Below are 11,035 nucleotides of genomic sequence, written 5' to 3'. Positions count from 1 at the left end.
AGCCGGGGGAGGGGGGGGAGAGCCCACCATGCCCACTCCCACCCCCTCCCCCGGGGAGCCGAGGACCCATACCCCAGTCCAGACGCGCTCACCCCTGCCCCCAAGAACTGAGATGAAGTTTAGGGGGGTGACCCAGGAAAGCACTCTGACACACACCCCCAGTTGGTTTTCTACTCCTCAGACCCAGGGGCACGGACCCTCGAGTAGGGTGTTTTTTATCAGCATCTCAATTTCTCCATTCAGCCTCAGTACCCTCCCTGCCCCTCGCGCTACCAGGGGTCACCAGCAGGGAGCAGACGGCAGCTAATTTTAGTACTACTTAAGGGTTTCCCCACTTGGGCCCCCTTTCTGCTCACTCCCCCATCTCTCTCTGGCGCTGATTTTCTCCCAAGAGGCTACATCCCCAAAGTTGGTACCTGTCCATTTAATGTACCATGCCAGGGCTCACTTCCTCATGAATCGGGGGCCACTGGGTCACAGATCAAATTGAGCACGTTTCATGGCCATTTCTAGGTGTTTCCCCATTAAAATAAAAATCGCTGTTTTCTTCTTACAAGCTACCAGTCTCCACTTCCCCCAAGGGGAAGAGAAACAAAGTTGGCATATAGGAATTCCCTTCCTCCTCCCATTATTTAAGCTATTGCTCACCCTTCTCCCACCCCCCAAAAAAGCTGTGAAGCCCTCCGCCTCGCTTTTGACAGCGTGGGGGGGCCGGTGGGCAGGGACTGTGGGTTTGAAATTCTGGGTTTTTCCTTCCATTCTGGGCACTTGTTCAGGCACGGGGTCCCTTCTCCCCCAGCCACCTGTGTTTCTTTAGAATCCTCTGGTCAAGGGAGGCCTTCATTTTCAGGCAATTTGCTCTGGGGTATTTTTGTTTGTTCTGTTTGGGTTTTTTGTTTTTTTCACCATTGTGGTTCTGGAAGCTTCTAGAGTGTGGCATCTGACCAATTTTGAATTGGTCCTTTCTATAAAATCAATATTTATAAGCCTGGGCCCAGACTGGTTTGTGTGTTGTTCAGGGAAGGTTTGGGAGAGGAGGGAGTCATGGGTCTGTGCATGGTGGGATGGAGCACAGTTGAGCCAGCGGATTCTTCAGCTGAGATTGTGTTTGAATTTCCGCACCTGTGTAGTTTGGATTCAAAGATCTCTGAGTAGTAGTAGCTTAAACAGCGTAGCTTTTTTTTTTTTTTTTTAAAGATTTATTTATTTATTTGCATAAGCACTGGGTACAGTCAGAAGCGCGGGAGGGTGAGAGAATTCACCAGAGCCAGAGCGGGGAGCAGAGCAGGCAGAAGGACCGAAGTACACTGCTGAGGGGAGCAGCGGGCGGCAGGAGAGGTCTGCGCGCCATGTGGGACCCTCCTCCGGTGGCCGGGGAGCAGCCGGGAATCAAACTAGCGCTGCAGAGGCTGCGGGCAGCTTTGCAACCCAGCACTCAACCGCTGTGCCACCGGGGAGGCCCTTAAACAGCGTAGCTTTTATTTAGAAGTCCAGTGTCGGATAGGTAACGGTGGCCCTGAAGTCATCCAGAACCCAGACTCTCCAAGCTCAATTCAGGACACACTAAGCCAGAAACTTAAGGGAAAGAAACGGAGGCCCTGAAGCCAGTTTTTACTCCGCGGGCGTTTGCTGACGTGGACAACTCGGGTTTCCTATCTGTAGTCTTACTGGGATGACCAGGCAGAAGTCATGGCCAGAGCCCGCCAAGGCGAGGCATCCACAGGAGCTGGGTGCCGCGGACCAGCACAGCAGTAGACGATGAGGCCACCTCAGGGTTGAGAGAAGCGTGCAGGGTGGTCAGGGCGTCGGTGAAAGAAATGACAAACAGACACACTTCAAGAGTGAAAATCTGAGTGTAATTTTCTTGGAGTTTGTGACCAGTATATATATGTTTTCCAAAAGCACAGGGACAATGAATATCAATGAAATCAGCTTGCTCATGGGCTCAGTCTATCACCATCAGGAAAGTGATCTACATAACAAGCAATGACTTTTATAGAAGAAAGAAGGAAGTTTAGAAAGACAATAAGGGATTAAAGTTTGTAGTTCTAGAAAGACGGGATAAGATTTTTAGCATTCTTGTAGTGGTTCCTGGTGGTCTTATCTTTTGATAAGCTTCTGTCTTTTCAGGGAGCTTCTGCTGTACTTCCCCTGCGTCAGGGTGTTATGTTCTCCCCCTGCGCGCTGGCTGCCCAGCCGGACCTAGGGACCGTCCGTGGCGAAAGCCATTCCTAAAGGTCACTGCAGGGGGAGGTGCAGCAGGTATGTCTTCAAGGGGGTTTTGCTGTTCTCCCCCTGCGCGCTGGTTGCCCAGCCAGACCTAGGGACGGTTAGCCCTAAAGGTCACCGCAGGGGGAGGTGCAGCAGCTGGGATCCCGCTGAACTGCAAGCTCAGGTAAGGGTGACCCAGAAGGCTGCAGAGGAAGTGTCCTGAACTCTGAGGGGAGCCCCAGGCCAAAGGGAAGGATGAAAGTGGGCCCTGAGAATTTGGGGTCCCAGGCTGGCCCTTGCCTCAGGCCTGCAGCCGGGTTTGTATCACCTGTGCACTGCTAGCTGGGCTCTCGGGCAGAAACAGACATCAAATGTGTCGGGAAGAGCAGACACTTAGCATCTTCCACAATTTTTCAGATAATGACCATAAGCGGCACCCAGATAGATGGAAATAAAGCCGCCTGAGCCAGACCCCAGTGAAGGCTTCAGATGGTAAGACCACCAGTCATAGATGTTAATACAAGAGCTTGGAAATACCTGCAGGGAAGCCAGGGCTAAATGATGGCCTAGCGGAGATGAAAGAACACACACACACCGTAACCAGAAGTGAAAACACCATGGCTGGCCTAAGCAGCAAGTCAGACATAAATGAAGATTTATTGAAGTATAAAGTAGGTCTGAAAAATAGTACAGAAATCCCCTCGCAAAAAAAATACATAAAAGGTTATGGAAGATGGAGAAAGTCTGAGACAATTGGAATTCTAGAATCAGAAGAGAAAGCTGCAGAGGTAATATTTAAACACACGATGGTTGTGAGTTCCACACTGGTAAAATGATACCACTAAGCCCAACGAGTCAGGAAATTCAAAGAATTGTGCACCTACCACATTGCACCGAAGGTGTCCGGCTGCGGGAAATTGGGCAAGTGGTTTCTCTAAAGCTCAGTTTCCCCTGGACAATGAGAATACTGACAGCCCCCCCAGAAAACTGATGTGTGAGACATCACATTGAGATTGCTTGACATTGCTCATCAAATACACCATCATGCAGAGCTGGGGGGGTGGGGAGCGGGGGCAAGTTTGGGGAGCTGAGGAAAACACTGCCCAGCACCACAGCCTCATCTGTAAAATGGAATGAACAATCCTCGTCCCAAGTGGAGACAGGCATCGGCCCCTGCCCGGTGCATTCAACCAGCGTGTCCTGCGGGGAGGCATAAGGGCTGGGTGTGGAGCTGAACACGGAGCCTTCCCTCTCCCAGAGATGGTGGTTTCACTATTTCTGGGAGCCCAGGGCAGAGGGTGCACTTGAGTGCTTGACCCTGTGTCCCTGTGGGTGATCCCTGTCAACCTCCCTTTCTGATGTCTGGACTTCTGTCAGCCTCACCTCTAAGAGGCCATTCATCCCCCTGCCTCAACCTCCCTCTTGCTTGCAGCCAGTCTCAGAAGGGGCTGCTTTTGGTCACCAACTTGTTGGTCCAGCACAGCTGATTTTTGGAGAGAGGTAAGGTGGTAGCCCAGCTGTAGGAGAGAATCTGGGCGCTGTAAACAACTACTTCATAATTCACAGTCACCAAGTGTAACCAAACTGGACCTAGCTCAGGATCTGGGGATAGTAGAGAGGGTGGGGGCAGGGCGGGGCCTAAGTGAGTGAGTGTGTGCACAGAGTAGTTCCTGACACATTCTACAGCTGTGGCAGGTGAACCAAGGACCTTTTCCAACTGATGCTCATCTGAGACCCTGAGTCTCGGCCCATGAGCCTCCTGAGGCTTCAGCTTTGAGTTGGCGCTAGGGATGGTGCTAGAAGGTTAATGTTCACTCTCACTACTTAATAACCCTGCAGCCTGGCCTGGCATCCTGCTGCCAACCAAGTCTCCATCAGTCACACAACCAGCAGGCACAGAGCACAGGTAGGACCCCTGTTTTTTTTATACCACCCCCCATTCTATGGAGTAAGTTTCCTAAGCAGCTATGAATGCACCAAACCCTATCCATAAGGACAGCGTGCCCCAACCTGTGCTCATCCTTGTGATTCAATGCGTCTGGATGAGGCCTGGCAGTCTGCATTTTTTAAATAAGCAGCCCAGTTGAGTCTGAAAATGAAGGAGGGCTGGGAAATACTAGCAGTTACACCCACCATTGCACTCTTGTTCTCATGGCTGAAAGACAAAGAATGGTTTGGTGTAAATAATTTGCAGAGAATCTAGGTCTGACTTGCCCATTCTGAACACCAACGCACTCAAACTGTCAAGGTACCTTCTGAGGTACCTTGCTTCTCCGAGTGCTTTCCCCATGGTGACATACTTTGGGGGAAGACCGCCTTTTGTCTTAACCTTGACAATTCACAACGTACCGTGAAGAAATTCAATGTTTCACCCCGCCTCTTTGATCTCTGCCAGGTGCGCCTCTCTGAGAGTCTGTGGGACAGACTAGAGGCCCAGATACTCAGCCAGGAACACAGCGAGGATGCGGCTCAGGTTGTGTACCGTGGGTGGGTGGAGGTTGGCCTCCGAGTCCTCCGGTGTGTGCCAGACGACAGGGAAGGGTGTGGCGATGAGGTGGAGCACCGGGACCCCTGCAGGGCAGAGAGGAGACCTCGGTCAGGCCCAAGCTGACCTGGGACACCCGGCCTGGGTCACCAGGCTTTGCCTTAACATGGAATGGGGAAAACTCCATTCTGGCGCATGAAGAACTGATCGGCAATTTTAAGGGCATGAGGGTTGAGGGTGTATGTCAGTTTAAAAATAGAGCCATCGGGCCTCCCCGGTGGCGCAGCGGTTGAGCGCTGGGTTGCGAAACTGCGCGCGGCCTCTGCGGCGCCGGTTCCATCCCCGGCTGCTCCCCGGCCACTGGAGAAGGGTCCCACATGGCGCGCAGACCTCTCCTGCCGCCCGCTGCTCCCCTCAGCAGTGTACTTTGGTCCTTCTGCCTGCTCTGCTCCCCGCTCTGGCTCTGGTGAATTCTCTCACCCTCCCGCGCTTCTGACTGTACCCAGTGCATGTATAAACAAAACAAACAAACAAACCAGCAAACAAATAAATAAAGCATGCCTCTATAAAAAAAAAAAAAAAAAATACTTGGGAGGAGAGAAACTTAAAAAAAAAAAAATAAAATAAAAAATAAAAATAGAGCCATCATCCCTACTGTTTTCCTAACACAAATGGGAGAAACTCAGAATTTCATGGATTGTAATTGTACAAAGATGAGAAGTGGGGGAGACACTGGCACCTCCTGCCAGGCATGTGTTATTTAGGCTCTTTTCCTTGCCAGTGAGCACTACCAGCTACCTAGTGCTGTGAGACCACACCCACACCACTTCCTCTACCCTGCCTTTCTGGGAGCACGCGAACTCCCCTGCTTTATCCCACTTGACAGACATGGACCCCAGGTAGAGGCAGGCAGAGCGATCGGCTGAAGATCCCCTCCAAGTCTCAGCACACTCAGAAATTGAGCCAAGGGCACCAGGCTCTGTTTGCAGCGCCTGCACCAAATCGGGATCCCTGCCTAAGAGCATTTCCTTCTGTGTCAGTCCAGATTTGCTAAATCCCAGCCCCCGCCCAGCTAGACAGGAGCCAGGTGGATGATGGCCTTCATGTACCCTTGAAACCTGGCTCAGTGCCTGCCCGAGTGCTTGCTCATTGATGGACTCAATAAAGAAGGCCTTGTAAGGGCCTATTTGTTGAATGAGTAAGTGATAGAGTAGAACATTTAAAAGCCGTCCCCAGTACCTACTCTATGCCAAGTGCTATGTAAAGAGGCATTTTATATGCCTAATCTTACCTGCCCTGCCCTGCGATTATGACAATACCCTTACACATGTGCTTGTGTGTGTCCCTGTCTTCATTTTCCAGAAGCAGTGAGGGTTTGGAGAGGCTAAGTAATGGGCTTTCATCAACTGGTGGGAACCCAGGCCTATGCAGTTCTAAAACCTATGTTGCACCCCCCTACTTGATGTCTTTGACCTGGCTGCACCTCAGAATCACCTGGGAGTTTTGTAAAAATAACTCAGAGGCCCAAGGCTGTGTTTCAGTGGGTCTGAAATGTGTCCGGGCCTTTTCCGATGGTCTCAGTTCTCCTGGACCACCAGGGCCTTGAAAGGCATGAGGTAGAAGGCACTCTGCAGTCATTAGGCACGAACAGAAATGCCAACATTCCTTGACTACCTGATGGGTGCCAGGCCCTGGTCACGGTCTTTACGTGTATTTGTGCATTCAGTCCCCTCAGCACTGAGGTGGGGGTGGGGGTGTGTGCTGGAGGAGAAAAATTGAGGCATAAAGATGTTAAACAAGTTGTTACCAGTTTGCAACTTGGGGAAGGGGCCAGGACCAGGACCCTTCGGTGGCTTGGACAGACAGATGTGCACACACGCACGCATGCACACACGCACGCAGCTGGTACCTCTGCGGAGGAAGGGGATGTGGTCGTCTTCCACGGAGCTGATGGGTTCCCCTGGCTGGAAGTACATCACTTCCTGGGGATGAGACTGTAGCAGCTTTAGACGGTGCAGGCGCTTCTCTGGAGGTGGAGGGGGTTAGAGAGCAAAGGTCACCCCTCAGGAGTCAAAGGTTTCCCTGCTCATAAATCAGCGGAGGGCAGGAGGACTCTGGGTAAGGCACTGGTCCTCCCAATAAGAAAGAACGAGGCTTACTAGGCTCCCAATCTCATCTAGTCTCTCTGAGTCAGGAGGTAGATATCACCATCATACTCATTTCTGGAAAGGAAATTGAGGCTCAGAGAGATGAAGCCATTTGGCTAAGTTCCTATAACTGTAAGGAGACCCAGGATTTGACCCAGGGTAGTCTGACTGTAATCATTACATTGACCTCAGAGGGATCTACTTGTTCCTGCCCTCCTAGGTTCTCGGAGAGAGGCTAGGAAAGTAGGGGGAAGGCTGGATGACTCCTACGTGCTCAGGTGCCTGCCTCAACTGGTCCTCCCTACCCTCCTGTACCCCATACTGGTGCCTGCTTCCCCCTTTGTGCTTACCGATGCTCCTCAGACGATGGAACCAGCGGGCTGTGCGAGGGAAGTGACTGTAGAAGGTCGGATTGGGGGCCCCCAGAAGATCAAGAAGCATAAAGAGCTCCTAGGGAGAGAGGCCAGAACTGGAGTTGCAACCTCGCTTCCCCCTCTCCCTCCCCTGCCAGAACCCAGGGGACCCTGGTCTTACGATAGCCTGGATCCTGGTGGGGCCGGGACTGTGGGGCAAAGACTCCATGAGCCGGGCCAGATGCCGGGAGCCATACAGGGAGTCCTTGGGTCCCCACTCCTTTAGCGCCTCTTCACCGTCCAGGAAGAGAAGCTGCAGGGTCACGGGGGCTGCCTGCAAAACCAGTGGGCAGGGCCAGCTCAGTGCCAGCCTTGACCCCAACCCACCCACATTTCCTGCCTGCCTGCTCAGTAGACCTGAATATAGGTGTCTCCTTAGTCATTCAGGGTAGTGGCCAAGAGTACGGACCGCACCAGAGTGCCTGGGTTCAGATCCCGACTCTCCAGCTTCGTAGCTGAGTGGTCTTGGGTAAGTTACTAACTTCCCAAAGCTTCACTTGTCTCATCTGGAATGGGGTTAATCGTACTTCTAATCACAGGGTAGGCCAAGCCAGGTTCTAGCACAGTGCCTGGCCTATAGTAACTAAATAAAGGTCAGCTCTGATTGTTGTTGCTATTCCTCAAGCTTGTTTAGCAAAAGAGATCCATAAGTAAATATAGATGAATAATTATGCAGACAGTGAAATGCAGTTGAGACAAATGCTTCCCAGAACTCCAGGGTCCTGCAAGAGCATAGGAAGGGGGCGGGGTGCGTGTGTTGAGCCCGCATGTTGAATTTGCTGGGATGGAGTGTGGATACTGGGGGTATGTAAAAGCTGACCTGGCAAAGTGACACAAAGTGTTCCCAGCAAGGGAGCAACACAGAGCAAGGTTAGGGTGAGAGAAGGAACCAGAGAAGTCAGCAAGGGCCACAGCTCAGGCTTCGTTACAAAGCCACTGGGGTTAGAGCCATGGAGGGGGTCGGAGCAGGGAGGGGCACCAGGAGATTGAGCTTTTCATTCATTCATTCCTACATTTTGATTGACATCTTATTTTATGCCAGGGAGTAATCTGGGCTAAGGGTATGAATAAAACAGGAAACAAAAGCAGCCAAGTCCCTGATTAGAGGGAGCTTATTGTAGTTGTGGAGACACACAAATCAACACAAAGGATCAGGAAATGGGGTGGTGATGGGGAGATATTTTAGGGTGGTTAGGAGGGCCTCTTTGAGGAGGTGACATTGGAGTGGGCACCTGAATGAAGGGTCGGGCAGACAGCTGAGAAGAGCACTTTCTAGGTAGAGCAATCAGCAATGCCCTGAGGTCATTCTCTAGGGAACACAGAAGAGGTGGGTGGCAGAATTGCAATGAGCAGGGGGAGAGACTAGAGAGGTCACAGGGGTCACCGAAAGGACTGGATTATGTTGGGAAGGAGGTGAGAGCCACAGGAGGGTTTGGAGCAGAAGGGGGACAGGACTGCAGGAGGTGGAAAGATGCCAGTGGCCATGTGTGTAGAGCAGACACAAGATCAGAGACACAAGGTGGTGGGGGTAGGTGGCATGAACCAGGGCAGAGGCAGCCTCCCCCCACCCCCGCCCCGCCCCACCCCGCCCCGCCCCGCCCCGCCCCATCCCTCACCTGTTCCTTGGCTTTGCTCAGCTCCAAGTCGAGGGCCTGGGCCAGCTCCAGTAGCAGGGCACAAGGCACAGCTGAATCCGTGGCCCCCACAAAGGGCGCTGACCCAGATGGGAAGAGCTTGGAGTCGTAATGGCAGGCAAGGGTGAGGTGACTGGCAGCCCTTGGGTCCAGTGTGGCCACCACATTACCAAAGTTCAGTGGCCCCAGGGGTGTTGAGGCTGTGAAGGGGTCCAGCTCCACATGCCAGCCTGCTGTCAGGGTCCGCATGGTGGCCTCCAGGAACTAGTGGCGAGAGAGGTGGGAGGGTGGGGAGCACTGGGGAGGAGGTCAGAGAAGGGCCCGGTGACCTGAGCCTTACAGAGCAGTTATGTTGAGTCTGCAGCCCCACTTCGGCTTGCATCACTCCCTCGACACATTTCTGCTGCGCGCCTGTGGAGTGCCAGCAGGATGTGACCCTGCTGTGTGCTGAGCTCTTTTTAAGATTTACTTATTTATTTACACAAGAGCCAGGGTACAGGCCAGAGGCATGGGAAGGTGAGAGGATTCACCAGAGCCAGAGCTGGGAACAGAACACACAGACTTACGAAATACACTGCTGAGGGGAGCAGTGGGCACAACAGAAGAGGTCTGCCCCGCCATGTGGGACCCTGGCCGGCGGGCCGGGAATGAACCAGCACTGCTGAAGCTTCGGACAGCTTCACAGGGCAGCGCTCAATGGCCTGTGCCACCAGGGGAGGTCCCCGAGCTCTATTTTTTACCCCTGCCGGGTAGGGTTTGTAATGACTGTTTTGCAGATGGGAAAAGTGAGAAACAGCTTAGGAAACAAGTCCAAGGTCACAATTTAAGTGACCAGAGGTGGGTTTGAACCCAAGCAGTATTCAAATGACTCTCCATGCTTTCTGGGAGGTGACATACAGATGACCCAGGACCATTTCTGGAGCCAAACTGTTTGGGTTGAAACCCTAGATGCACCATATATTAAGGATGGGATTTGGGCAAAATGCCCAGCTCCTGTGAGCAAAATCACCCATCTGCACGATGAAGAGCTCCTTGGATCCCACCTCATAGATGCTCGCTGGTCATGGTAAGTTTGGGGAGGGGGCGGGGCCGGGGGTGGCAGTACAGAGGGTGGTATGGCCTGGTGGTTACCAGTGCGGGATCCTGAGAGTCACATTAGCTCAGCTCTGCTTCCTAGCTCCTTTGGGATTTTGGGCAAAATGCCTGTTTACTATTTGCTGGCAGGCTGGGATGTCAGGGAAGACGGAGGGGCTCTTTACCTTTCGCACTTGCAGATTGCCAGGGCTGCCCGGATTCCGCACAACCAGCAGGGGGCGCAGATAAATGTTCCAGAGACGCTGTGGGTCCAGTTGCCCCACCACCTGCCGCAGCCGGTCTTCTGGGAGGCTGGAGACCAGCGGGGTCTTGGGAGGGTAGGATGGGGAAGAGGAAAGTAGAGCTTGACAACAACCTCCATTCTGACCCGACCCCAGTCGCCATCGCCCCTAAGATGCTCCAGTTGCTCTCTGGAGTCGCGGCCTGAGCATCGGAGGTTTCCAGGGTAAATTCTAGGCTCGAGACCGTTCCCCAGGTCCATCCAGCCCAGCCCGCCCAGATCTGAATGGGGGAACAGAGGCCCAGCGACAGGAAGGGGCTCTTCCAAATAGTTAACTTTAGAGTCAGAACACAGGACTGTCTCATTCCTCTGGATCCTTCCTCTCAAGGAAACTACTTCGGAACAAACCCGAAGCCGCCTTCGGTCGGCAAGGGGCATAGGCTCCGAAGACAGAGACGGAGGCAGGTGCGGGGAGGGCCTGAGAGAGGCCACGTCAACCTAAGAAACCAGAAAAGCAGAAGTGGGGAACCTGGGTCCCCGCGGTGCCCGCGTCCCCGCCCGTCCTCACCCGCAGCTCCCGGCCCGGCGGCAGCGCGTCCTTCCCGCCGCGCAGGCCGCTCCAGACGGTGTACAGGGCCGAGCTCACGCCCAGCGCCAGCAGCAGCGCGGGCAGCAGGTGCGCCCGCGGCAGCAGGCGGCGCCTGGGCTGCGACGGTGTCTCCAGGAGGCCGCGCTCCCCGAGCCGCAGCCGGGGCCGCCCGCGGCCTCCGGGGCGCATGGCAGCTGCGGCCAGAAGCCGGCAGGGGCCGCGGAGAGGGCTCGGGCCCGGC

At 53.7% G+C, this 11,035-nt stretch overlaps 1 protein-coding gene across 2 annotated transcripts; it reads right to left on the bottom strand.

The window, feature by feature from the left end:
• Nucleotides 1-4,636: 4,636 nt before the first annotated feature.
• On the bottom strand, nucleotides 4,637-10,983 carry QPCTL (glutaminyl-peptide cyclotransferase like; the record flags this gene model as incomplete). Of its 2 annotated transcripts, XM_084257536.1 has the most annotated exons (7): nucleotides 4,637-4,782; nucleotides 6,606-6,722; nucleotides 7,194-7,293; nucleotides 7,378-7,530; nucleotides 8,873-9,154; nucleotides 10,150-10,293; nucleotides 10,774-10,983. In XM_084257536.1, 7 exons carry the CDS (start codon nucleotides 10,981-10,983, stop codon nucleotides 4,637-4,639), a joined length of 1,152 nt encoding a protein of 383 aa, XP_084113662.1. The 2 variants fall into 2 exon arrangements, with proteins under 2 accessions (XP_084113662.1, XP_084113663.1); XM_084257537.1 differs by lacking the exon at nucleotides 8,873-9,154.
• Between the last annotated feature and the right edge of the window lie 52 nt (nucleotides 10,984-11,035).

This window comes from Talpa europaea, assembly GCF_964194135.1.
Source record: "Talpa europaea genome assembly, chromosome: 16".
Classification (NCBI taxonomy): domain Eukaryota; kingdom Metazoa; phylum Chordata; class Mammalia; order Eulipotyphla; family Talpidae; genus Talpa; species Talpa europaea.
The sequence above is the reverse complement of the archived record's forward strand: the minus strand, read 5'-3'. Positions and strand labels throughout refer to the sequence as shown.